At 57.5% G+C, this 24,569-nt stretch overlaps 1 protein-coding gene across 1 annotated transcript in view; it reads left to right on the top strand.

Moving 5' to 3' along the window:
- SRCIN1 (SRC kinase signaling inhibitor 1) overlaps window positions 1-24,569 on the top strand; it is a 103,775-nt gene that overhangs the window by 43,518 nt on the left and 35,688 nt on the right. The window contains exon 3 of the mRNA XM_088179435.1: window positions 9,546-9,569. Coding sequence (XP_088035561.1) covers window positions 9,546-9,569 — 24 coding nt within the window. The remainder of the gene's footprint in view (window positions 1-9,545; window positions 9,570-24,569) is intronic.

Raw genomic sequence — 24,569 nt, 5'->3', positions numbered from 1 at the left:
ATAGAGGGACAGGGGGACAGGGGGACAGGGGGACAGAGGGGACAGAGGGACAGGGGACAGAGGGACAGGGGGACAGAGGGATAGAGGGGACAGGGGACAGAGGGACAGAGGGACAGGGGGACAGGGGGATAGAGGGGACAGGGGGACAGGGGGACAGAGGGACAGGGGGATAGAGGGATAGAGGGGACAGGGGACAGAGGGACAGAGGGACAGGGGGACAGGGGGATAGAGGGGACAGAGGGGACAGAGGGACAGGGGGACAGAGGGGACAGGGGGACAGGGGGACAGAGGGGATGAAGGTTGGGATGAATTTTAGGGTTCAGGCAGGGGATGGAGGTTGGGATGAATTCTGGGGTCCAGCAGGGATAAAGGCTGGGATGAATTTTGGGGTCCAGCAGGGATGGAGGTTGGGATGAATTTTGGGGTTCAGGCAGGAGCTGCAGGCAGGCCCGGGAGGTGCCGCTTTGCTGAGCCCGTTCTGTGCCTCAGTTTCCCCAGTGCAGGAGAGGCTGGGCTGTGTCCCCAACCTGTCCCCGTCTCTGCTGTCACAGCGGGGTCCTGGCTGTGTCCCCAAACTGTCCCCAGCTGTCCCGAGGGGCTAAAATTTGGGCTGGGCCCGTGTGGATGTGGCAGTGGGTCCAGCTGGCATCCTCGTGCTGTTCCCGGGAATCTTTGCCCTTCCTGATGGCGCCGTCGGCTCTGGGCTCTGAGAGCCGTGCAGGGGACACGGGTGGCACCGGGCACAGGTGACACCGGGCACAGGTGACACCGGGCACAGGTGGCACTGGGGTCACACAGAGGGGTCCTGCAGTGCCAGGGCACGGGGGGAGCCCTGCGGCTCTGTGCTGGGGGGGCTGATGGAGGTGTGTGAACCCAGGTGTGAACCCAGGTGTGAACCCAGGTGTGAATCCAGGTGTGGATCCAGGTGTGGATCCAGGTGTGGATCCAGGTGTGTGTGAATCCCTGCGTGCACCCATGTGCACATCCCTATGCACGTCCACGTGTGCCCATCCCTGCAGGTATCCAGGTGTGTTTCCATGAGTGTATCCCTGTGTTATCCAGGTGTGTTTCCGTGAGTGTATCCCTGTGTTATCCAGGTGTGTTTCCGTGAGTGTATCCCTGTGTTATCCAGGTGTATATCCCTGTATTTCCTGTGTTATCCACGCCCATATCCCTGTATTTTCATGTCCATATCCCTGTATTTCCACATCTCTGTATTTCCACCTCCCTTTATTTCCACATCCCTCTATTCCCTGTATTTCCTGCATTTCCATATCCATATATTTCCATATCCCTGTATTCCCTGTATTTCATGTAAACCCTGTATTTCATATCCCCGTATTTCCATGCCCAAATCCCTGTGTTATCCCTGTATTTCCATATTCCTGTATCCATATCCCTGTATTTCCACATCCCTGTATTTCCTGTATTTCCCGTATTTCCATGCCCACATCCCTATTATTATTATTATTATTATTATTATTATTATTATTATTATTATTATTATTATTATTATTATTATTCCTCTTACATCCCTGTTTTATTTCCCCGTTTTTCCCTCACGTGCTCCCCGCCCCTCCCCCCCCGGCAGGCCCCGCCCCCTGCGCTCTCAGCGCCCCCTACCGGCGGGCTCGGGGGGGCGGGGCCTAGCCGTGGTTGCCATGGTGACGGCGCCGCGGGCGGGGCGGGGCGGGGCGGGGCGGGCGGCGGGAGGTGGCGATCGGAGCCGAGCGGGGCCGAGCGGGACCGAGCGGGGCCGAGCGGGGCCGAGCGGGGCCGAGCGGGACCGAGCGGGACCGAGCGGGGCCGAGCGGGACCGAGCGGCGCTGCGGATCCCGAGGCGCAGCGCTCACCTGCCGCAGGTACAGGGCGGGAATGTGCGGGATGGCTCGGGATGGTTCGGGACGGCTCGGGATGGCTCGGGACGGCTCGGGATGGCTCGGGATGGCTCGGGATGGCTCGGGATGGAGCGGGGCGCATCACTCCGGGTGGTTCCGGAGCCGGTGGCCGCCCCTCGCTGCTGCGGTTGCCCCGCCGATCTCCCCTTCCCCACCTGTCCTTGTGTCGCTCCTACCCACCCCAGCATCCCCCTCCCCAAAATTCCCACCCCGAGGTCTCCGTTCCCCTCTCCCACCCCCGTCAGCACCCGGGGGTTCCGGGGGTTTCTTTACCCCGACCCGGGGACAGCCTCTCCATCTTCCCCTTTCCTTTAGCCCCCCCTTTTCCCCAGTCCCCCTTTTCCCTTCAGCCTCTCCCCCTTCCCCGGGGTCCCCCCCTGTCCCCAGTGTCGCGGCGGGGACGGGGGGGGGGGGGGGGGTGGCATTTTGTGGGTGTCATCGTCCCTGCGCTGCCCTCTGCTGCAGCAGCCGGGGGGGGTCTCACCTTGTCCCCACGGGGGGGTCGTGCAAAGCCCTGGCAGTGTCCGTTCCATCCCCCCCCCCCCACGCTGTCCCGGGGCAGCTCCGCGTTGTCACCCGTGTCCCCGTGCCCCGGCGGGTGGGGACACCCATCCTGTCTGCCACCCCCGGGCAGCAGAGAGGGGCAGATGGTGGCCTGGGCAAGCAGCGTCCCTGTGCCCTGCGGGTGTTTCTGTCACCTCCAGCTCACCTGGCCCAGCGTCCTTCCCACGGGGTGTCCCCAAACCGGACCCCTGTGGTGGCACGAAAGGTTTGACCTCACCTCCAACCCCCCTTCAAGAGGTGGCACCCGGCGTTGGCACGGGAGTGGCCCCGTGGGGGTGCCCGGTTGGGCTGGGAGTGCCCGGCACGGGCAGGTTTGGGGTACCTGGGTGTTTCTGGGGACGGTGGGTGCCGGCTGAGGTGACGCGCGGTGGTGGCAGAGGGGACGCGGGGTCCCTCGGGGCTCTTGCCGGCGGTGTCATCTTGGTCTCCAGAGGTGGAGAGTGACGGGAGGGAAGCGCTGAAATGGTGGAGCGTGGCTGCCGGGAGTAACACGAGCGCTGTGTGCGTGTCCCTGGGACTGCAGCCGGAGCCGGCCCTATCGATTCCCTCCTTTTCCCTCGCTAACAGCGATTCCTGCCTCATTCCCGGCTGGGAATGGGGGATCGGGAGGCAGGCGGAACTCCGGGGGTCACCCCGTTTTTTATGGAAGTGCATCTTGAAGTCCCCAAGTGGGTAAAAAGCTGGGGACAGCGGTGACAGCCCCGGGGAGGGCAGGGATGAGTTCATGGAGGGAGGGAGATGCCCAGGAGGTGCCCACCAGGAATTAGAGGTGGGATGCTCCCCTTGGTGCTCCCCCTGGAAGGGCTGTGGGCATTCCTGCTCTCCCTGGCACACACGGGCAAGGTGAATGCATCCATCCCTCTGTCCATCCATCCCTCTGTCCATCCATCCCTCTGTCCATCCATCCATCCATCCATCCATCCATCCATCCATCCATCCATCCATCCCTCTGTCCATCCATCCATCCATCCATCCATCCATCCCTCTGTCCATCCATCCATCCCTTCATCCATCCCTTCATCCATCCCTTCATCCATCCCTTCATCCATCCCTTCATCCATCCATCCATCCATCCCTCTGTCCATCCATCCATCCATCCATCCATCCATCCATCCCTCTCTCCCTCCCTCCCTCTCTCCCTCCCTCCCTGCCCCGAACTTTCCCTCTGTTCTATCCCAAATTTCTCTCCTGCTTCCCGTGACCTCGGCGGTCGTGGCGAGCGGGTCCCCGCCGTGGCGAGGGTGGCTTTTAGGGGAGGGGACACCCGAGCCCTGCAGCAGCCGGAGCGGCGGCTCCGCTGTCCCTGAGGCTCAGGAGGGGACAGAGGAGGGGACAGAGGAGGGGACAGAGGAGGGGACAGGAGGGGACAGGAGGGGACAGAGGAAGAGCAGCGCGGGCTCCAGCAGCGTGGCGGAGTCTTCCTCACCTTCATCTCTGCAGGGAACGGGGGCGCACCGCCCCCCCCACGGTGTCACGACCCTCTCTGGGGACCCTGAGGTGGGGACACGGCTGCTCTGACCCCCCCTGGGGACCCTACGGTGGGGACACGGCTGCTGTGACCCCCCCTGGGGACCCCGCGATGGGGACGCGGCTGCTGTGACCCCTCCGAGGGGACTCTGCGTTGGGGACACGGCTGCTGTGACCCCCCCAGGGGGACCCTGCGATGGGGACACGGCTGCTGTGACCCCCCCGGGGGTCCCTGCGATGGGGACACGGCTGCTTTAACCCCCCCTGGGGACCCTGCCATGGGGACACGGCTGCTGTGACCCCCCTGGGGACCCTGAGGTGGGGACACGGCTGCTCTGACCCCCCCAGAGGCCACCCCCAACCCTTGCCCTTTGCTTTTCTCCAGGATTTATCGATTTTTGCGGGGTTTGGGGGTGCCGGGTGGATCGGGGGGGGGTCACCCCGGAGCTGCCGGGGCCGTGCCCGGCGGGGAGCGGAGCGCTGCTCGCTGCCGCCTTTACCTTGCCCGTCCCTATTGTGTTCGGTCCACCTACGCCGTGCCGTTGCCATGGCCACGGTGCCATCTGATCTGCCCAACTCCTGCCAGCTCGCCCTGCCCTGGCCCAAAACCTCCTGCCCGCCAGCCGGAGCGACTGAGGGACACCTTGCCCCACCCCCAGCGCGGGGTTTTGGGGGCGCTGATGCCACAAATCAAAGACCCCCCCCCCCCCCCACCATGGCTCAAGAGCACGAAACGCGGTCCCCGGGGCACCTGCGGTGCGGGAGAGGGGCCCGACCTTGGCAGAAAGGAGATTTTGGAGCCCCAGCATGGCTGCTCCTCGGCACAGCACGTCCTGATGCATTCATCGCTCCGAGCAGGCGCTGCGGATTCGCTCGCACCGGCAGAGGAGGCGGCTGGAGCCGGGGCCGGGCGTTCAAAGCCACCGCGGTGCTGGTGGCCAGCGGTGTCCGGGCTTTGGTGTCACCTGCGCCGTCCCCAGGGGCCGCGGTGCGGGTCACGGCTGTAATTAGCGCTGATGAGTTTGGAGAGGATGAGGAGGAGGAGGGGAAGGTGGAGGGGCCTGGAGGGGAAAGTTGGTTTTGCTTGGGGGGGGGTCTGGAGGGGAGGTTGACGTTGAGTGGCCGTGACAGGCGGCTGTGGCATCTCTGATGTCACCTCGGTGGCCATCAGAGCCCACTGAGGGTGGAGGGGCAGCAGAGCCCGAGGCTGTGCCCGAAAGAGGAGCAGCAAAACCTCGCGGTGGGCTCCTGAGGAGCCCGGGTGTGACGGGAACGAGCCCCATCCCTCCTGCACCCCATCCTGTCCCCGCTGTCCCCTCCCCTGGTCACGTTTGAGAGGTGCCCGCAATAATTGCGAGACCTCAGGTGACAAAAATCTGCGGCCCCCGGCTCTCCGCTCTGTCTGGTCACTGGTTTTTATTCTTTTCCCTGTCTTGTCACGGTGCTGTTTCCACTTTAATTCACTTTCACTGGCGCTGAAAAGCATTTAAAAAAAAAAAAAAAACAACAACCAAACAAAACACCAAAACAAAAAAAAACTTTAATAAGGAGAAACAGATTAAATTCACTTGGCTGTTATTTTTCAAGGAGATTTTCGTTTGTCAAGACGCGGTGCCTGGGGGTGGGGGGACTCGATCGGAAGCTGGAAATGTTGGAAATGAGTTAATTAAAAAGCCGATGGAGCTGCCTCTGTCCTCCCTTGCAGTGCAGCGTGCCGGGGTGGTGGCTGCTGCCCGTTCGACAGGGACACGGTCGTGCCTCGTTAATCACCAACAGATTTGTGATTTAATTGCCAGCCCGGGGAAGTCCCCCTCGGTCAAGGCGCTGACTCACACGGATTTCATTTCATTTACCTCCCGTCTTCTCTTGGGACAACCACAACGACCGTTCCATTTATTTTCTTCTTTTTTTTTTTTTTTTTTTTTTCTTCCCCCGAACTCAACTCCCAAAATATCGGCCATTACATCACTCCGGCCCTGCTTTTCCTCCTGGCTGCGTGTCCATCCCTCCCAGGCTCCATCCCCACCCCATCCCTGCTTTTCCTACCCCTCATCCCCGATGCTTTGGGCACCCCCAGCTCCTCGTTATCCCCTCGTTCGGCAGCACCACGGACATGACTCTCATTGTAATTATAAATCGCAGCCTCTGTAATTCCCCGCACCTTGCGCAGAGTTGCTGCTGCAAGGAGCCGCCTGTTTTATGGCTCGGAACGAGGCTGTCGCTTCCAATCCTCTCCCGCCCCATTATCTCCCTTTGATGCTTTTGAAGAGCCAGCGAAATGTTAATTCCACCCCAGGAATTCTCTCCTCTCCCCTCCTTCCCTGGGTAAATCCAGCCTGGAAGATGCTGGCAGGGACCCGGACAGAGGTGTCCCCGCTCTGTCCCCGAGTTTTGGGGGTGCTCTAAGGATGTGGCGGTGCTTGATCCATCCCTCATCCACACCCGGGAGTGCTTTTGGGATTTTTTTTTTTTGGGGGGGTGGGCAAAGCGCCGGGGGTGGCAGCAGTGCCAGCGGGGACAGATGGTGGCCACAAAAGGCCCGCGTGGTGCTGGCCACGACAAGCAGCACCAGATTGTCATCCCTGGGATGGCTCCTGGCTCCCAGCAGGGGACAAGCAGAGTGTCCTTGTCCCCTCAGGGCGCTGCCCCAGGGAAATTTTGGACTCGGTGAGCCGGGATTGGGACACTGTGCCACCCTGGGCCACCCTGTGCCACCCTGTGGCCCGCAGGTGACGGTGCCCAGCCCCAAATCGCTGCCGGAAGGTTCTGGATTGTGGTGGGGCTGTGATTTATGGGCTCGCTGATAAGCTTGTCCAGCCATCCCAAAATAATAAATAAAACCCGCAGCAGATAGGATCAGCAATATCAGGGAGCAGGAAAATCACCGAGGCTGCGGGAAATGAAAGAGAGGAGAGGGGAGGGAGGGAAAAGGGGAAAGTTGGGAAGGGAGAAATCGGGAAGGGAGAAATCGGGAAGGGAGAAATCGGGAAGGGAGAAGTCGGGAAGGGAAAAGCCGGGAAGGGAAAAGCCGGGAAGGGAAAAGCCGGGAAGGGAAAAGCCGGGAAGGGAAAAGCCGGGAAGGGAAAAGTCGGGAAGGGAAAAGTCGGGAGCGTCTTCCCCTGCCACAAACTGGGCTGGGATTTTGGGAACTGGGCCAGACTGGGACTGGGGTTTGTCCCCGCGCAGGGCTGGGGGCGACTGGGGCTACAGGTGTGACTGTGCCCGGTGCCACCTGACTGTGCCCAGTGTCACTTGCCCTGAGCCCAGAATCACTTGCCCGTGTCCAGAATCACTTGCCCACCCACAGAATCACTTGCCCTGAGCCCAGAATCACTTGCCTTGCACCAAGCATCATTTTCCCTGAGTCCAGCATCTCTTGCCCTGTGTCCAGAATTACTTGCCCAGCAGCCAGCATCACTTACCTGTGCTCAGAATCACTTCCCCAAGCCCAGAATCACTTGCCCTGAGCCCAGCATCACTTCCAGAATCACTTACCCTGAGCCCAGAATCATTTGCCCATGCCCAGCATCACTTGCCCCGAAGCCAGCATCACTTGCCCACCACCAGAATCGCTTGTCCTGTGTTCAGAATCACTTGCCCTGAGCCCAGAATCACTTGCCCACCTTTAGAATCATCTGCCCTGAGCCCAGAATTGCTTGCCCTGAGTCCAGAATCACTTGCCCACCCCCAGCATCACTTGCCCACCTCCCGAATCACTCGCCCTGAGCCCAGCACCACTTGCCCATTCCCCAGCTCCGTTTCCCAGCCCCTGCCCGTGGCTCCGCTCTCCGGGTGCCTCTGTTCGTTTTCCCCAAACTGAGGCGGCTCCTCCTTTCCCAGGGGACCTTTGGGCTCCTGCTGGCCATTATCTCCAGCTGGGCAACCCCGCCTCGGCTCCTGCTGGCCATTATCTGGGAATTGCTGCTCCCGCCGCTGCCTCGGAGCCAGGGGTGCCCTTGGAAAAGACCTTTGTGCCTCCAGGCTCGTCTGCAGAAAAACACAAAAAAAAAACCTCGGCGCTCTTTGAGTCAAAGCGCTTCTAAAGCGCTTTTTGTTTTAATCTCTTTTTTTTGTTGTTGTTGTTGGTTTTTTGGGAGTTGATTGAGGCTGAGCTCGGGTTGGAAACTCCTGGCGTTGTGTGGAATGTTGATGTGAGCTGGGAGGGGAGTGGGGCTGGAATAAGGTGAATTTTGGGATGAGGAGAGCGGGGGGGGTTTGTGTTCGTGCTCTGGAGGGGGAAAGCAGCGAGAAGTGAAGGGGAGGGAGCAGCAGATCTGCCCATGGATCGGGGAATCCCTGGGAGAAAAAAAATTCTCGGAGATTCCAACATTTTTGCAGCTTCTCCCGATGTTTATTGGCAGAGAATTCCCGGGACTGGGGCGGGGGCGCTGGGAGCCCGGTTTGGATGTAAAATAATCATTTTAAAAATTAATCCTCTAAGCAGCAGAGCAGGTTTGCAGGCACGGGGGTCGTGGTGGGGGAATAAAAGCGAGAGGGGAGGAGAGAGCAGAGGAGAACTTTGTTCCCAATAAAATCCCCTCGGGACAAAAACTGCTTTGTGCCCATTTCTCCCACCTCACCCAGCGTTATCCCGGGGATTTCTCCTTCCGGCCAGGTGGATCCCAATCCGTGTCCCTGGATCCTTGTCCCTCGATCCCAATCCTTGTCCCTCGATCCCAATCCTTTTCCCTGGATCCCTCCCCTTATTGCTGGATCCCATTCCGTGTCCCTGGATCCCAATCCTTATTTCTGGATCCCGCTCCTTGTCCCTGAACCCTTGTCCCTCGATCCTACTCTTTTTCCCTGGATCCCAATCCTCATTTCTGGATCCCAATCCTCATTTCTGGATCCCGATCCTTGTCCCTGGATCCTTTTCCCTGGATCCCACTGCTTGTCCCTCGATCCCAATCCCTATTTCTGGATCCCATTCCGTGTCCCTGGATCCCAATCCTTGTCCCCGGATCCTTTTCCCTGGATCCCGATCCTTGTCCCCGGATCTTGTCCCTCCTGCTCCCGCCTGGATGGGGCTGGGACCAGCCCGGCTCTGTGGGATCCCACTGGGACAATAAATGAATTTAAGATCCCTTCCCACCCACACCATCCCATAATTCCACGATCCCGTGGCTCCCTTTGCCCCAGCCCTGGCTGTGCTGGATCCTCAGGGATTCCAGGATCCCCTGGATCCCTCGGGAATGGGATCAGCCCCGGGGCCGTGAGCGGCGCCAGCTCCTGTCACCGGCGGTGCCACATCGCGGTGACAGCGGTGACAACCCCGCAGAGGGAGAGGGGGTGGGAAAATCCCGTGGAAAATGAAAATTATTGCGGCTTCCAGCACGGGCTGGGCACACGGGTGACACTGGCGGCCGCTCTGCCACCCCCTTTTCCCTCCTTTTCCACCCCAATTCCCCTCAATCCCCATCCCCCCCCGAAATTCCAGCAACCCTTTGGGAACCAGGGCAGGTTTAAACCCGAGCTCAGCGACTCTCAAAGGGAAAGCAAAAGTCAAACCAAGAATCTTAATGGTGTTTTTTTGTTTGTTTGTTTGTGTGTGTGTGTGTTCTCTTCTGTTGTTTTTTTTAATTTATTTTTATTTTTATTTTTATTTTCTGTCGTTAGCAACCCAACTACTGGAGCTTTAAGGTCAGTATTTCGGATTTTCCCTGCTTTCTCTTTGAAATGCATGTGCTTGGACCCCTCTGGAGGGGGGTGGGATGGGAGCTCGGGGTGGGATTTTTTTGGGATGAGAATTCCTGAGCTGAATTTGGTTTGGTGTGGGCTCAGCTGAGGTTGAAGGTGGTGAGAAGGAATTTTTGGGGTTTTCGAGCCCTGAGCTGTTCTGTGAGGTTGTGAGCACTCGCCCCACACCCAAATCCTGCTGCTCTGGAGTTGTTTCCAAACCGCTGAGATCGGAATTTTGGGAAAATTATGGTTCTGGATGTGGTTGGAAGTCCAAGCTCAGAGGTGGCTGCTCCCAGGCAGGGATGCTCTGGTTTCCAACCTCTTCCTCCTCCTCTTCCTCCTCCTGGAGCTCTGGAGCTGACCCTGCCCCTTTTCCCTGCCAGGCTCTGGGATCTCCCATTGCTCGGTGTCAGATTTCTGATCCAGAGGGAAGAGGAACTCGATTCTCAAATTGGAATTTGGTGTCAGGAGATTTTTAGACCAGAGGGAACAGGATTGGGATCCCCAAACCGGAATTTGGTGTTGGGAGATTCCTGATTCAGAGGGAACAGGAATGAGATTCCCAAGCTGGAATTTGGTGTCAGATTTCTGATTCAGAGGGAAGAGGATCAAGATTCCCAAATTAGAATTTGGTGATGGGACATTTCTGGACCAGAGGAAAAGGATCAGGATTCCCAAACTGAATTTGGTGTCAGATTTCTGATTCAGAAGGAAGAATCGGGATTCTCAAACCGGAATTTGGTGTCAGGAGATTTCTGGCTCAGAGGGGAGAGGAATGGGATTTACAAGCTGGAATTTGGTGTTGGGAAATTCCTGATTCAGAGGGAAGAGGATCAGGATCCCAGACTGGAATTCGGTGTTGAGAGATTTCTGGACCAGAGGTAAAGGATCAGGATTCCCAAATTGGAATTTGGTGTTGGGAAATTCCTGATTTGGAGGGAAGAGGATCGGGATTCACAAATTGGAATTTGGTGTCAGGAGATTTTTAGACCAGAGGGAACAGGATTGGGATTCCCAAACCGGAATTTGGTGTTGGGAGATCCCTGGGGCAGAGGGAAGAGGATTGGGATTCCCAAACTGGAATTTGGTGTTGGGAAATTCCTGATTGAGAGGGAATAAGATTGGGATTTACAAGCTGGAATTCAGTGCTGGGAGATTTCTGGCTCAGAGGGAAGAGGATCAGGATTCCCAAACTGGAATTTGGTGTCAGATTTCTGAATGAGAGTGAACAGGAATGAGATTCCCAAACTGGAATTTGGCATTGAGAGATTTCTGGCTCAGAGGGAAGAGGATCAGGATTCTCGTGCTGGAATTCGATGCTGAGGGAATTCCCAGACCAGAAAACAAAGTTATTTTCTGGGTGTGCCCAAGAGGGGAAGGAATTTCATCCCTGTCCCCATCCCCCGGTGCTTGGAAATCCCGGAAAAAACGCGGAAATCCCGAAAAAACGCAGAAATCCTCAAAGCTTTGTCCCTAAAAGGGACCGGTGGCACCTCGGGAACAGCCAGGCCTTTGTGTGGCAGCTGGAAATCCCCGTGTCCTTCCTCCTCCTCCTCCTCCTCCTCCTCGCCCTGGCAGCCCCTCAAGGTCGCCCTCCTTGCCGGGTGACCTTGGCGCGTTGTCCCCGCTGGGTTCGCTCTTCCCGTGGTTAAAAAACAAAAACAAAACCAAAAAAAGCAGAGAATCTGCGCCTGGAAATTCGGGATCCGCGCGTTTGTCCCGAGATTTCATTCCCGGAGTTTTTTGTGGCGTGAATCGAGGGTGGAACCGCGGCGGCTCCCGGGGACATTCCTGGCACTGCCAGGGCTGGGAAGGCACAAAATCCTCACTTTTAAAATTTCCCCCCAATTTTTTTCGACTAAGGAATAAAACAGGGCTGGACTTTAGGACATTCCCGGCTCTGCGAGGGGAGGGAAGGCAAAAAAAAATTCTCACTTTTTAAAAATTTTTCCCCGATTTTTTGCGACTGAATTTGGAATTTTGGGGAAGGGGGTCCCTGCATTGCTGAGTTTGTCACAGATCTGGGGGTGTTGGTGGCAGAGGGAACCCAGGGTGTCACTCTGTCTGTCCCCACGAGGGTCTCAGGGTGTTGGTGGCACTGCTGTCACTGCAGAGTGGCCCAGGGTGTCCCCCTGTCCCCAGGCTGATCTCGAGGTGTCACTCTGTCCCCAGGAGGGTCTCAGGGTGTTGCTGTCACTGCACAGGGATTCCAGAGTGTCCCCCTGTCCCCAGGCTGATCTGGGGGTGTCACTCTGTCTGTCCCCAGGAGGGTCTCAGGGTGTTGGTGGCACTGCTGTCACTGCAGAGTGGCCCAGGGTGTCCCCCTGTCCCCACGGGGGTCTCAGGGTGTTGCTGTCACTGCACAGGGGTTCCACGGTGTCCCCCTGTCCCCAGGCTGATCTGGGGGTGTTGGTGGCACTGCTGTCACTCACAGGGAACCCAGGGTGTCACTCTGTCTGTCCCCAGGAGGGTCTCAGGGTGTTGGTGGCACTGCTGTCACTGCACAGAGGTTCCAGAGTGTCCCCCTGTCCCCAGGCTGATCTGGGGGTGTTGGTGGCACTGCTGTCACTCACAGGGAACCCAGGGTGTCACTCTGTCTGTCCCCAGGAGGGTCTCAGGGTGTTGGTGGCACTGCTGTCACTGCACAGGGGTTCCACGGTGTCCCCCTGTCCCCAGCCCTTTCACCCCCGTGTCCCCTCCTGTCCTGTCCCCAGCCCATCCCGGGAATTTCTGTCGCGGCTCCCAGCTCCATCCCAGCCCCGCTGTCGCTGTCGCTGTCCCTTCCCCTGGGGCGTCACTCGCCCCGAGCCATCGATCGCCACCTCCGTGCCACTGTCACGCTGCTGCCAGCCCCGAGTCCCCAGGCGGATTCCCGAGTCCCTTTTCCAGGACATCCCAATCCTCCCCTCACTTTTCCATCCCCGAAAATCCCGGGCGGGGCCATCCCAGAGACTCTCAGGATTTTTTTTTTTTTTTTTTGGGGGGGGACATCCAGGGTCACATCCAAAGGGGGGAAATTCCCTTGGGGAATTCTGTGACAGGTCTGGGGGTCCCGCTGTGCTGATCCCGGCTCCTGGTGGGATGCGGCAGGAAAGGGAAGATCCAAAAGCTCTGGAGAGTTCCTTTGGAGCCGGGACTTTAAAGGAACATCAAAGGCAGCCAAGAAAAAAGATACAGAAGGGGGAAAACTGCGGGGGATGCAGGGAGGGACACGCGGGACGCGTTTTGTGTTTAAAACAAATGTCTGGGGTGGCTTCATCCGCACCGGGCTGCTCGAATTTCGGGTTTTGGGGCTCGGGGATCGGGGCTGGGGGCTGAGACTTCCCCCTAAAAACTGCGGGGGATGCGGGTGGGGACAAGCGGGACGCGTTTTGTGTTTAAAACAAATGTCTGGGATGGCTTCATCCGCACCGGGCTGCTCGAATTTCGGGTTTTGGGGCTCGGGGCTGTGGCTTTCCCCGAAAAACTGCGGGGGATGCAGGAGGAGGACACACAGGACGCGTTTTGCGTTTAAAACAAATATCTGGAATGGCTTCATGCACATCGAGCTGCTCGAATTTCGGGTTTTTGGTCTCGGGTTTTGGGGCTGGGGGCTGCGACGTCCCCCGAAAAACTGTGGGGACACACGGGACGCGTTTTTTCTTTAAAACAAATGTCTGGAGTGGCTTCATGCACACTCGGCTGCTCGAATTTCGGGTTTTTGGTCTCGGGTTTTGGGGCTCAGGGCTGCGGCTTCCCTGGAAAAAAAGGCGGGGAATGCCGGGGAGGACACACAGGACGCGTTTTGTGTTTTAAACAAATATCTGGGATGGCTTCACCCTCACCCGGCTGCTCGAATTTCGGGTTTCGGGGCTCACCCGGAGCTCCTCGTGTCCTTGCTGGAAACCGTTTCCACCTTCCCCCAGCCGGAACGAGAGCCAGGCCGCGCTGTTTGCTCGCCAAGGGATGAGCAAATAGCACCAGGCAGCGAATTCCGAGCTCCTGTAATCCCTTCCCCTGCTCCAGCCTCCCCCAACCCCTCCGGCCGCGCTTCCAGAGGGATCCGGGTGGGTCCTTCCCGGTGGGAAAGGGAATTTGGGGTGGGGAAAGAGCGGGGAGAGGCTGCTCCGAGCTCCTGGCTGTGGTTTTGGGCTCCTCGCTGGTTTTTTTTTTTTTGGTTTTGTTCTTCTTTTTTTTTGTTTGATTTGTTTTTTTTTTTTTTTTTTTTTTTTTTTTTGCGGCTCTCTGTTGTCGCCCATCGATCCCGGGCGCTGTCGATGGCGATGGAAACGCGGCGTGGTTTTGGTTGAAGCGGTTCAAGGTGTCCCCATGCCAACCCCTGCCACTGGCGGGGGTGGCACCAACCCCATCGGGGAGCTGGGAGTGGGAGAAACTCAGGAATACGGGAAATTCGGGAAATTGAGGAAATACAGGAAATTCGGGAAATTCAGAAATCCTGGGAATGAGAGAAACTCAGGAATTCGGGAAATTCGGTGAATTCGGGAAATTGGGGAAATACAGGAAATTCGGGAATACAAGAAATTCAGAAAATTCAGGAAATTCAGGAATGCTGGGAATGGGAGAAACTCAGGAAACTCAGGAAATTCAGGGAAATCAGGAAATTCAGGAATGCTGGGAATGGGAGAAACTCTGGAAACTCAGGAAATTCAGGGAAATCAGGAAATTCAGGAATGCTGGGAATGGGAGAAACTCTGGGAATTCAGGAAATTCAGGAATGCTGGGAATGGGAGAAACTCAGAAATTCGGGAAATTCAGGAAATTCAGGAATGCTGGGAATGGGGGGAATTCAGGAATGCTGGGAATGGGGGGAATTCAGGGAATTCAGGAAATTCAGGAATGCTGCATTCCTCAGGGTAGGAATGGGGAAACTGAGGCACGGCGGGAATGGACGGCTTTGGATTTTCCAGCAGCACAGCCCGGGCGGTGTCGGGGCTGGAATCGCAGAATTTGGGATTTTTTTTCCCTCCGGCTCTTCCTGCTGGCGCTGCTTTGGGGTTTTTTGGGTTTTTTTCACTTCAAGCCGACCCTCAGAGCCGTTTTTTGTCCCCACGGGCGTTTCCTGTCCCCTGCTTCGCGTCCCCTAGAGCTGAGCCGTGTCACCTCTCACCGCCGCGTCCCTGTCACCATCCCCGTGTCCCCCCGCGCCGGGTCCCCTCCTGGGTGCTCAGACCTCGACCCCCAGACAGGGCGTGTCCCGTGTGCCTCGTCCCGTGTCCCTTTCGCCGTGTCCTTTGTCCCGTGTCCCTTATCCCTTATCCCGTGTCCCTTGTCCCTTGTCCCTCGTCCCTTGTCCCTCGTCCCTTGTCCCTCGTCCCGTGTCCCTCGTCCCGTGTCCCTCGTCCCGTGTCCCATGTCCCGTGTCCCTCTTCTCTGTCCTATGTCCCTTGCCCCGTGTCCCTTTCGCCTTGTCCTATGTTCCGTGTCCCTTATCCCGTGTCCCGTGTCCTGTGTCCCTCTTCCCTTGTCCCTTGCCCCTTATCCCATGTCCCTCGTCCTTTGTCCCGTGTCCCTTTTCCCGTGTCCCTCTTCCCTTGTCCCATGTCCCTCGTCCTATGTCCCTTTTCCCTTTTCCCGTGTCCCGTGTCCCTCTTCCCTGTCCCTTGTCCCGTGTCCCTTGTCCCGTGTCCCTCTTCCCTTGTCCCTTGCCCCTTATCCCATGTCCCTTGTCCTTCGCCCCTCGTCCCTTTTCCCTCGTCCCTTTTCCCTCGTCCCTTTTCCCTCGTCCCTTTTCCCTCACCCCTTTTCCCTCACCCCTTTTCCCTTTTCCCGTGTCCCGTGCCCCTCTTCCCTTGCCCCTTGTCCCTTGTCCCTCGTCCTTTGTCCCTTGTCCCGTGTCCCGTGTCCCTCTTCCCTGTCCCGTGTCCCGTGTCCCTCGCCCCTCGTCGCTTGTCCCTCGTCCTTTGTCCCCTGTCCCTTGTCCCCCCTGTCCCCTCCCAGCCGCTTCCTCACCTTTTTTTTTTTTTCGCTCCCCACCCATCAGCGGCCCCAAGGATAATTTGGGTGAATTTTGGAAGATTCTGTCACCCGAGGCAGAGCAGGGACCGAGCAGCGCCTGAGGGTGGAGGCAGCAGGGATGGAACCAGGATTTCCACGCGCGTTTCCCCACCTCTGAGAATTTGGGAATTCCCAAATTCCCGGCAATTTGGGAAATTCCTGGGCCGGAGGGAAGAGGATCGGGACTCCCAAACTGGAATTCGGTGCTGAGAGAATCCCCAGGCCAAAAAACAAAGTTGTTCGTTCATCTGGAATTGTCCAGGAGGGGAAGGAATTTCATCCCTGTCCCCATTCCCCGGCGCTTGGAAATCCCGGAAAAACGCAGAAATCCCGGAAAAAACGCGGAAATCCCGGAAAAACGCAGAAATCCTCGATGTTCACTCAATGTCAGCCCCAAAAATCTTCTCCTGCCGCTTATCCCACCCTGATCCCTGTCCTGGGGTGGCCTCGGGACCCCCGAGCAGGATCCCCCTTTGTCCAGGGTTTCACGGTGGGATGAATTCCCCTCTGGATATTCCCGCTGGAGCTTCAGAGAAAGGAAATCCAGGGATAAAAACCAGTCTGGATTTCCTGGGAGGTGAATAATTAATGGTGGGATGAGGAGGAGTGGGCACCACGTGTCCCTCAGTGGGGTTTTTCCCCATCCCAAATCCCTTCCAACCCCACCAGGATTTTCTCCTGCCCCTTTGCCAGCAGCGACCCCTCCCCACTCACTTTTTTGGGGGAGAAAAGGAGCATTTTTCGGGACAGAACGATCATTTTTCGGGACAAAACGAACATTTTTCGGGACAAAAGGAGCATTTTTAGGGCTGAACTCCCAGCTCAGCCTGGCTGGGACATGATCCATCAGATCTCCCTCTTCCCGAGGAAATCCCGACCCCCATCCCGATCCCTCTGGGGAAGGTGCGGGGCGAGTAGTCAACATTCAGGAGGCTGCAGAGGATCCGGGTTTTTAAATATTCCTCGGAGCCGCTTCCTGCCAGCAGGAAAAATCGGGGGAGAGGGGACGAGCAGCACCCCCCGTGTCCCCTCCCCGGGGACAGAGCGGTGGCTTCGTTTTGGGGACGCCACACGCGGGTGGTGTCACCTGCGGAGGCGCCGGGATGGGGGTGAAGGTGTGGGAATAATCCCAGAGCCCATCCCAGGGCAAGGCAGGGATTCCCGCTCACATCTGGATGCCGTGCACATCTGGCAGGGATCGGCCCCTTTTTTTTTTTTTTTTTTTTTTCCTTTAGTCAAGGGGTCCGGTTTAAAAAAAAAACCACCTAATCCGATTTGAGCGCTAATCCTGTTAACATTGAGATCGGGATTAATTCTGGGTTAATCGGGATAATCCTGACAAAATGTCGAGTGTTAGACGTCGGATGAGTTATTGCTGCCGGCAGCGGGAGCGATTTTAATTTGGCGGCGAGACGGGGATGGGGGGAGAGGGGAGGGGGCTGGGAAGGCGCCGATGGAGAGGCCACAACCCCTTGGATGAGGAAAAACTCCTGGAAAATCCCTTTGGATGCTGCTCGGAGCACCCTGGGCCTCTCATTTCTTCCACTTCTCCGATTTTTCCCCTCCTTTTTTTTCCCAGCCGGGCATCTCCCGGCTCCTGCACCTCCAGAGGCAGGAGTTGGAATGGTGGAATTCCTTCCCGCAGGGAATTCATCGCTCCTGGCTGCCGGAGTTGAGGGAAAACACGGAGTTGAGGGGTTGGGTTTCACCGGGAGCCAGCCGGGATCAGATATCCGAGCACTGGGATGCGCTGGGATGAAACCGGAACCTGGGGGAGGTTCCCAGGCTCGGGAGGCGCTGCCTGGGCACGGGGGGGTGATGAATTCCCGTTGGGAATGCTGGGTTCTGCTCAGGGATGGTGTGTTCCAGTTAGGAACGCTGATTTTGAGTCAGCAATGCTCTGTTCCAGTCGGGAATGCTGAGTTCCGGGTCAGGAATGTCGGTTCCAGATCAGCAATGCCGGTTTCTGGTCAGGAATGTTCTATTCCAGTCAGGAATTCCGGTTTGGGGTCAGGAATGCTGGATTCCAGTCAGAAATGCTGGTTTCAGATCAGGAATGTTGTGTTCCAGTCAGGAATTCCAGTTTTGGGTCAGGAATGCTCTATTCCAGTCAGGAATTCCGGTTTTGGGTCAGGAATGTTGGTTTCAGATCAGGAATGTTGTGTTCAAATCAAGAATGCTCTGTTCTAGTCAGGAATGCTGGTTTATGTTCAGGAATGCTGATTTCGGGTCAGGAATGTTGTGTTCCAGTCAGGAATGCCGGCTTTGGGTCAGGAATGCCGGGTTTATGTTCAGGAATGTCGGTTTCGGGTCAGGGATGCTGATTTCGGGTCAGGAATGCCGGTTTTGGGTCAGGAATGCCGGTTTCGGGTCAGGGACGCCGCTCTCTGGCTGAGGCCGCCCCGTTGTGCTCCGGGATCCTTTCCAGGGAGGAATTCGCGTCCCGTGGGAGTGAGGGGGAGTCTGGAGGCTGCGAGAATGTCCTGGTCCATGCTCCTTTCCCCATTCCCCGTTCCCCATTCCCCCATTCCCCCATTCCCCCATTCCCCCATTCCCCCATTCCCCCCATTCCCATTCCCCTTTCACCATTCCCCATTCCCATTCTCCATTTCCCCCATTTTCCCCATTGTCCCATTTTCCTCATTCCCCCATTTTCCCCATTCTCCATTCCCCATTCCCCATTCCCCATTCCCCATTTCCCATTTCCCATTTCCCATTCCCCATTCCCATTCCCCATTCCCCATTCCCCATTCCCCATTCCCCATTTCCCATTTCCCATTTCCCATTTCCCATTTCCCATTCCCCATTCCCATTCCCCATTCCCCATTCCCCATTCCCCATTCCCCATTCCCCATTCCCCATTTCCCATTCCCATTCCCGAGCAGCCTCAGCTCCCGCAGAGTCACCGGGATCATCCACAATCCAGGAAGAGCCGAGCGGGAATGAATGAAGGGCGGGACGAACGAACGGCACAGAGGGCAGAGAGCGCGGCTGGGCAGACTGGGGAAGGCAAACTGGTCAAACTGGGATCCCATCCCATCCCATCCCATGGATCCCATGGATCCCGAGGGCTCAGCACCAGATGGGATCTGGGCCGGGGTTAAGCTCTGAGCGGGGATTAGCGGGGATTAATCGCGATCCCGCGGTGTCCGGGCAGGGCTTTGTGCTCTCGGTCAATCCCGCGCCGTGCCCGCCGTGCCAGCTCCGTGCCAGCTGTTCCCGAGGATTTCAGGGCTCCCTCCCTTTATCCCAGAGTGAGGAGAAGCCACAGAGGGGAAGGACCTGCCAGGACCTTCCAGAACCTGTCAGGACCCTCCAGAACCTGCCAGGACCTGCCAGGAACTGTCAGGATCTTCCAGGCACTACCAGGACCTTCTAGAACCTTCCAAGACTTGGCAGGGACTGCCAGGACCTGCCAGGCTCCTCCAGGACCTTCCAGGCGCTGCCAGAACCTGCCAGGACCTTCCAGAACCTGTCAGGACCTTCCAGGCAGTGCCAGGATCTTCCAGGACCTTCCAGGACCTGCAGGAATTTCTAGGACCTTCCAGGACCTGCCAGGACCTTCCAGGACCTGCCAGGGCGCTCCGGAGCACCCTCAGTGCCTATGGGGCGCGGTTTTGGGGTGTCTGGGGGTTCCTGGAGGGCGCTGCCCCGAGCCCAGAACCGCCCGGCCCAGCCCGGGTGGCTCCTCCCGGTGACAGGAGGGGACAATGAGCTCGGGGACAGGAGCCGCTGGTGGCACCGGCACAGCGAGGGTTGGTCCATGCCGGGTTCTGGTTTTGGGGTTTGTTTTGGGGCGGTTTTGGGGTCCGAGGGGGTGCGGAGCTGGGGGTGGGGTGGCGATTGTGGCTCTGTGTGTCCTGAGAGTGTCCCCGAGGTGGGGGCAGCTCCTGCTGGCCTTGGAATCATCTGGGAATTCCTGGGACGGACCGAGGGGTCGGGATCGGACAGGACCCGTTTTTTATTTGGGATGGGATCGGGCCGGACCCGTTTTTCCTTTGGGATGGAGTGGAGTTGGACCCATTTTATTTCGAATGAGGTCGAGCAGGACCCGGGTTTTTTTGGGATGGGATCGGGCCGGACCCGTTTTTCCTTGTTTTTTTTCTTGGGATGGGGTCGGGCCGGACTCGTTTTTCCTTTGGGATGGGGTGGAGCAGGACCCGTTTTTTCTTGGGATGGGGTCGAGGTGCACCCATTTTATTTCGGATGGGGTCGGGCCGGACTCGTTTTTTATTTAGGGTCGGGTGGAGCAGGACCCGTTTTTTCTTTGGGGTGGGGTCGAGCTGGACCCGTTTTATTTCGGATGGGGTCGGGCAGGACTCGTTTTTTGTTTGGGATGAGGTTGGGCCGGACCTGTTTTTCCCCCGTTTTTTCCCCCGTTTTTTCCCCCGTTTTTTCCCCCGTTTTTTCCCCCGTTTTTCCCCCCGTTTTTCCCCCCGTTTTTCCCCCCGTTTTTCCCCCCGTTTTTCCCCCCGTTTTTCCCCCCGTTTTCCCTCCCGTTTTTCCCCCCGTTTTTCCCCCCGTTTTTCCCCCTTTTTCCCAGTTTTCCCCCCGTTTTCCCCCCGTTTTCCCCCCGTTTTTCCCCCCGTTTTTCCCCCCGTTTTTCCCCCCGTTTTTCCCCCGGTTTTTCCCCCTTTTTCCCCGTTTTCCCCCCGTTTTTTCCCCGTTTTCCCCCTTTTTTACCCTTATTTTCCCCCATTTTTTCTTTGGGATGGGATCTAACAGGACCCGTTTTTCCCCGTCTTTCTTTGGGATGTGCCCGGCACCACCCTCGGAGCCTGTGGGACCGTGACAAACGTCCCCTCTGTCCCCTCTGTCCCCTCTGTCCCCTCCCCGGGGCTCCCCGCAGGGTCAGAGGGTGCAAATCTCCAGCTCCGGCTGTTTTTGGGAACAGCTGCTCCATCCCGGAGCTGAATTCCTTCCCCACGCATTTTTTTTTTCGTTGGTTTTTTTTTCCCCTCTTCTCTGCTTTGAAGTGACCTGCGGGAGGTCCAGGTGTCACCTCCCCTGTCCCTCTCCTGACCCCTCTCCCCTTCTCCATCCCCTCCCCTTTTCCCCGCTCCTGTCACGGCTTCCCAAAAATCCGGGAATGAATCCTTGGATCCTTCCCTGCTCCCCTCCGAGCATTCCACGCTCCCAGGCGGGGAGGGGAATTTGGGAGAGGGGTGTGGAGGATGAGGATGATGAGGATGAGGATGATGAGGATGAGGATGATGAGGATGAGGATGAGGAGGGGCACGAATCAGGAGCATCTTCATCTCTCCCGGCAGAGATAATGGAGCTGCTTCCTCTCCGACTCCGGAGGGGATTTTTAGGAGCTCAAAGAATCGCTGAATTGTGGCTTTTTTTAGCTCTGGGGACACAAAAGACAAAACAAAAAAAAACCCCAAACAAAACCCTCGACAGAAAAAAAAAAAACCAAAAACCGGAGTCTCCCTCCATTCCCCATCCCGCTGTTTTTATATAAAAATCCCGGGGAGGGTGGCAGGGGATGGGGATGCTCCTGATCCTGCTGGAATTTGGGGATTTTTCCCATTATTCCCATTCCAGGTTTTGTTGTGTTTTCCAGAGGCTCTGGGGATGCTGGAACTGGGAATTCTTCTCATTTCTTCTCCACAGGGGCCAGAGAGGCTCCCGACCCTGCTGAAATTCGGGATTCTTCCCATTTCCTTCTCTAGGGAGGTCCGGGATGCTTCTGTCTTCACCTGAGTCGGGGATTTTTTTCCCCCAACTCTTCCAGAGGGGATGAGGATGCTCCTGGCCCTGTTGGAATTTGGGATTCTTTCCCATTATTCCCATCCCTGCCTTTGTTACCTCTTCCAGAGGCTCTGGGGATTCTCCTGACCCTGCTGGAATTTGGGATTCTTTCCCCCTGCCCCCTCCAGAGGACCTGGATAGGTTTTTGGGTTTGTTTTTTTTTTTGGGGATCAGGTTTTCCCTGTGACCATCACCGCAGGGCACTGCCGGAGATCCCAGCTTTGCTCCAGAGGAATTCCAGGGCTCCCAGGGGGGCTCATCCCGTCAGGTTTAATCTCGGGGAGGGGCTTTGGGAATCCCGAGTTCGCTGCCCCTCACCCACCCCCTCAGCCCCGAAATTCCACTTTTTTTTTTTTTTCTGGCCTCGAGTGGATTTTGTTGTGCTCTGCAGTCCCTCACTCCCTTCCCAAACATTCCGTGCTGGAATTCCCAGCCGGGAATTCCAGGATCCAAGCTCCAGGATTCCCAGTTTGGGGCCGGCTGGGCAATGGGAAATGGGTCATTTCCCAGCGGGAGCGGCGGCAGCGCGGGGACAGGAGCGGGGGAGGGCGATGTCCCCTCCCTGTCCCCTCCCTGTCCCCTCCCTCCACCCCTTCAGTGCCACCAGGGTGGCCTCAGATCCCTCTGGGAATCATCTCGGTGTCCAAGGGGAATTTTGGGCTGCAGAAACCCCTGGGGAAGGGTCTGGGTGTGGATAAAAAGGTTCCCCGTGGGGCAGGGCTGAGAAATTTGGGGGATGAGGTTTTTGGGGGTTTTGGGGGTTTATCCTGAACCCACAGAGCGGGGAAATGTCCCCTGCATGCCTGGGTGGGGCAGGGGTGACACAGGTGACAGGGGACATCCATCCTGGCACTGCCTGGCACCCTCAGGACCCCCCCAAAAAAAACCTGGAATTCCACAGGGAAAGGCGAAGCTGCCCCCAGGTGCCACCTTTGGGGTGACCATGGCCAGGTCCCCCCTGCTCGGGGTGGGCTGGGGGACAGCAGGGACACCGCGGGGGTGGCAGGGACAGGACGGGAGGGGGTCGAGGTGTCCTTTAATGCATCATCCAAGAGCAGGAGCAGAAATCATCAGCCAGGCAGAGCCATAAAACCCAATTTTCCCGGGAATTAACGCTCTGCTGGAGGCCAAGGTCGGAGCACTTTTGTCCCTTCCCCGAGCAGGTTTTGTCCCTTCTCTGTGCAGTTTTTGTCCCCTCCCCGTGCATTTTTTGTCCCCTCCCCGTGCATTTTTTGTCCCCTCTCTGTGCAGGTTTTGTCCCCTCTCTGAGCAGGTTTTATCTCCTCTCTGTGCAGTTTTTGTCCCTTCCCCGAGCAGGTTTTGTCCCTTCTCTGTGCAGTTTTTGTCCCCTCCCCGTGCATTTTTTGTCCCCTCTCTGTGCAGGTTTTGTCCCCTCTCTGTGCAGTTTTTGTCCCCTCTCTGAGCAGGTTTTATCTCCTCTCTGTGCAGTTTTTGTCCCTTCCCCGAGCAGGTTTTGTCCCCCTTCTGATCAGGTTTTGTCCCCTCTCTGAGCAGTTTTTGTCCCCTCTTTGGGAATCTCAATTCCCGTTCCATGCCCATCCCTGCAATGCCCATGGAATTGGCAGAGACTCCTCCTCATAAAATTGGGAATTGTGTCCCCCCCCTCTGCAGGGTCTGTTCTTTCCAGCACCCCGGGACATGTATGGGTCCTGTGCCCATCTTTGGGGGTCCTGTGCCCATCTTTGGGGTCCTGTGCCCATCTTTGGGGGTTCTGTGCTCGTCTCTGGGGGTTCTGTGCCCATCTTTGGGGTCCTGTGCCCATCTTTGGGGGTCCTGTGCCCATCTTTGGGGTCCTGTGCCCATCTTTGGGGTCCTGTCCCCATCTGAGGGGTTCCGTGCCCATTTGAGGGGGTTTCATGCCCATCTTTGGGGTTTCTGTGCCTATCTGGGGTGGTTCCGTGCCCATCTTTGGGGTTTCTGTGCCCATCTTTGGGGTCCTGTCCCCATTTGAGGGGGTTTCATGCCCATCTTTGGGGTTCCTGTGCCCATTTGAGGGGGTTCTGTGCCCATCTCAGTGGGTTGTGTGCCCATTTTTGGGGTCCTGTCCCCATTTGAGGGGGTTCTGTGCCCATTTTTGGGGTTCCTGTGCCCATTTGAGGGGTTTCTGTGCCCATCTGGGGTGCTTCCGTGCCCATCTTTGGGGTTTCTCTGCCCATCTGAGTGGGTTCTGTGCTCATCTTTGGGGTTGCCGTGCCCATCTTTGGGGTCCTGTACCCATCTGAGGGGTTCCGTGCCCATTTGAGGGGGTTCCGTGCACATCTCAGTGGGTTCTGTGCCCATTTTTGGGGTCCTGTCCCCATTTGAGGGGGTTCTGTGCCCATCTCAGTGGGTTCTGTGCCCATCTTTGGGGTTCCTGTGCCCATTTGAGGGGGTTCTGTCCCCATTTTTGGGGTCCTGTCCCCATTTGAGGGGGTTCTGTCCCCATTTTTGGGGTCCTGTCCCCATTTGAGGGGGCCCTGTGTCCATCTTTGGGGTTCCTGTGCCCATCTGAGGGGTTCCGTGCCCATCTGGGGACACTCCGGTGCCCACAGGGGTGCCCTGGTTTAGGGAAGGGGGGCTGGGGTGGCTCTGCCCGAGTTCTGGTGACATTTTTAGGGGTTGGGGACAGCTCATTGTGAGAGCATCAGGGCAGAACGGTCCCTTCCGGGCTAAAAATCCATTAACTGCCAGCCTGCCTGCGTTGGTTTTGTTTTGTTTGGTTTTTTTTTCCCCTGTTTTATTTTTTTTTTTTAATGGTTTGACTGATTGCACGAATTATCCACAGCGGGTGAGCTCCGGTACCCGGGGGCAGCTGCGGGACAGGGGGGGCTGGGCTCACCTGGGACAGGGCAGGTGTCCCTGTCACCCCCGGGGTGTGGGGATTGGGGGGATTTTGGGGATGGGGAGTGGAAGGAAATGCAGGGATGGATGCAGGGATGGATTTAGGGCAGGGGGAAATCCCAGAGAACGGGAACAGGGCAGGGACAGGGGGGTCTGGGCTCACCTGGGACGGGGCAGGTGTGGGGATTGGGGGGATTTTGGGGATGGGGATGGAAGGAATGGATGGATGGATGGATTTAGGGCAGGGGGAGATCCCAGAGAATGGGAACAGGGCAGGGACACGGTGGAATTTGGGACAGGGCAGGGACACCCCCGGGGTGTGGGGACATCGGGGGATTTGGGGATTGGGGGGATTTTGGGGATGGGGAT

The sequence above is a fragment of the Sturnus vulgaris genome, chromosome 27, assembly GCF_052056855.1.
Source record: "Sturnus vulgaris isolate bStuVul1 chromosome 27, bStuVul1.hap1, whole genome shotgun sequence".
Lineage (NCBI taxonomy): Eukaryota > Metazoa > Chordata > Aves > Passeriformes > Sturnidae > Sturnus > Sturnus vulgaris.
The sequence above is the reverse complement of the archived record's forward strand: the minus strand, read 5'-3'. Positions and strand labels throughout refer to the sequence as shown.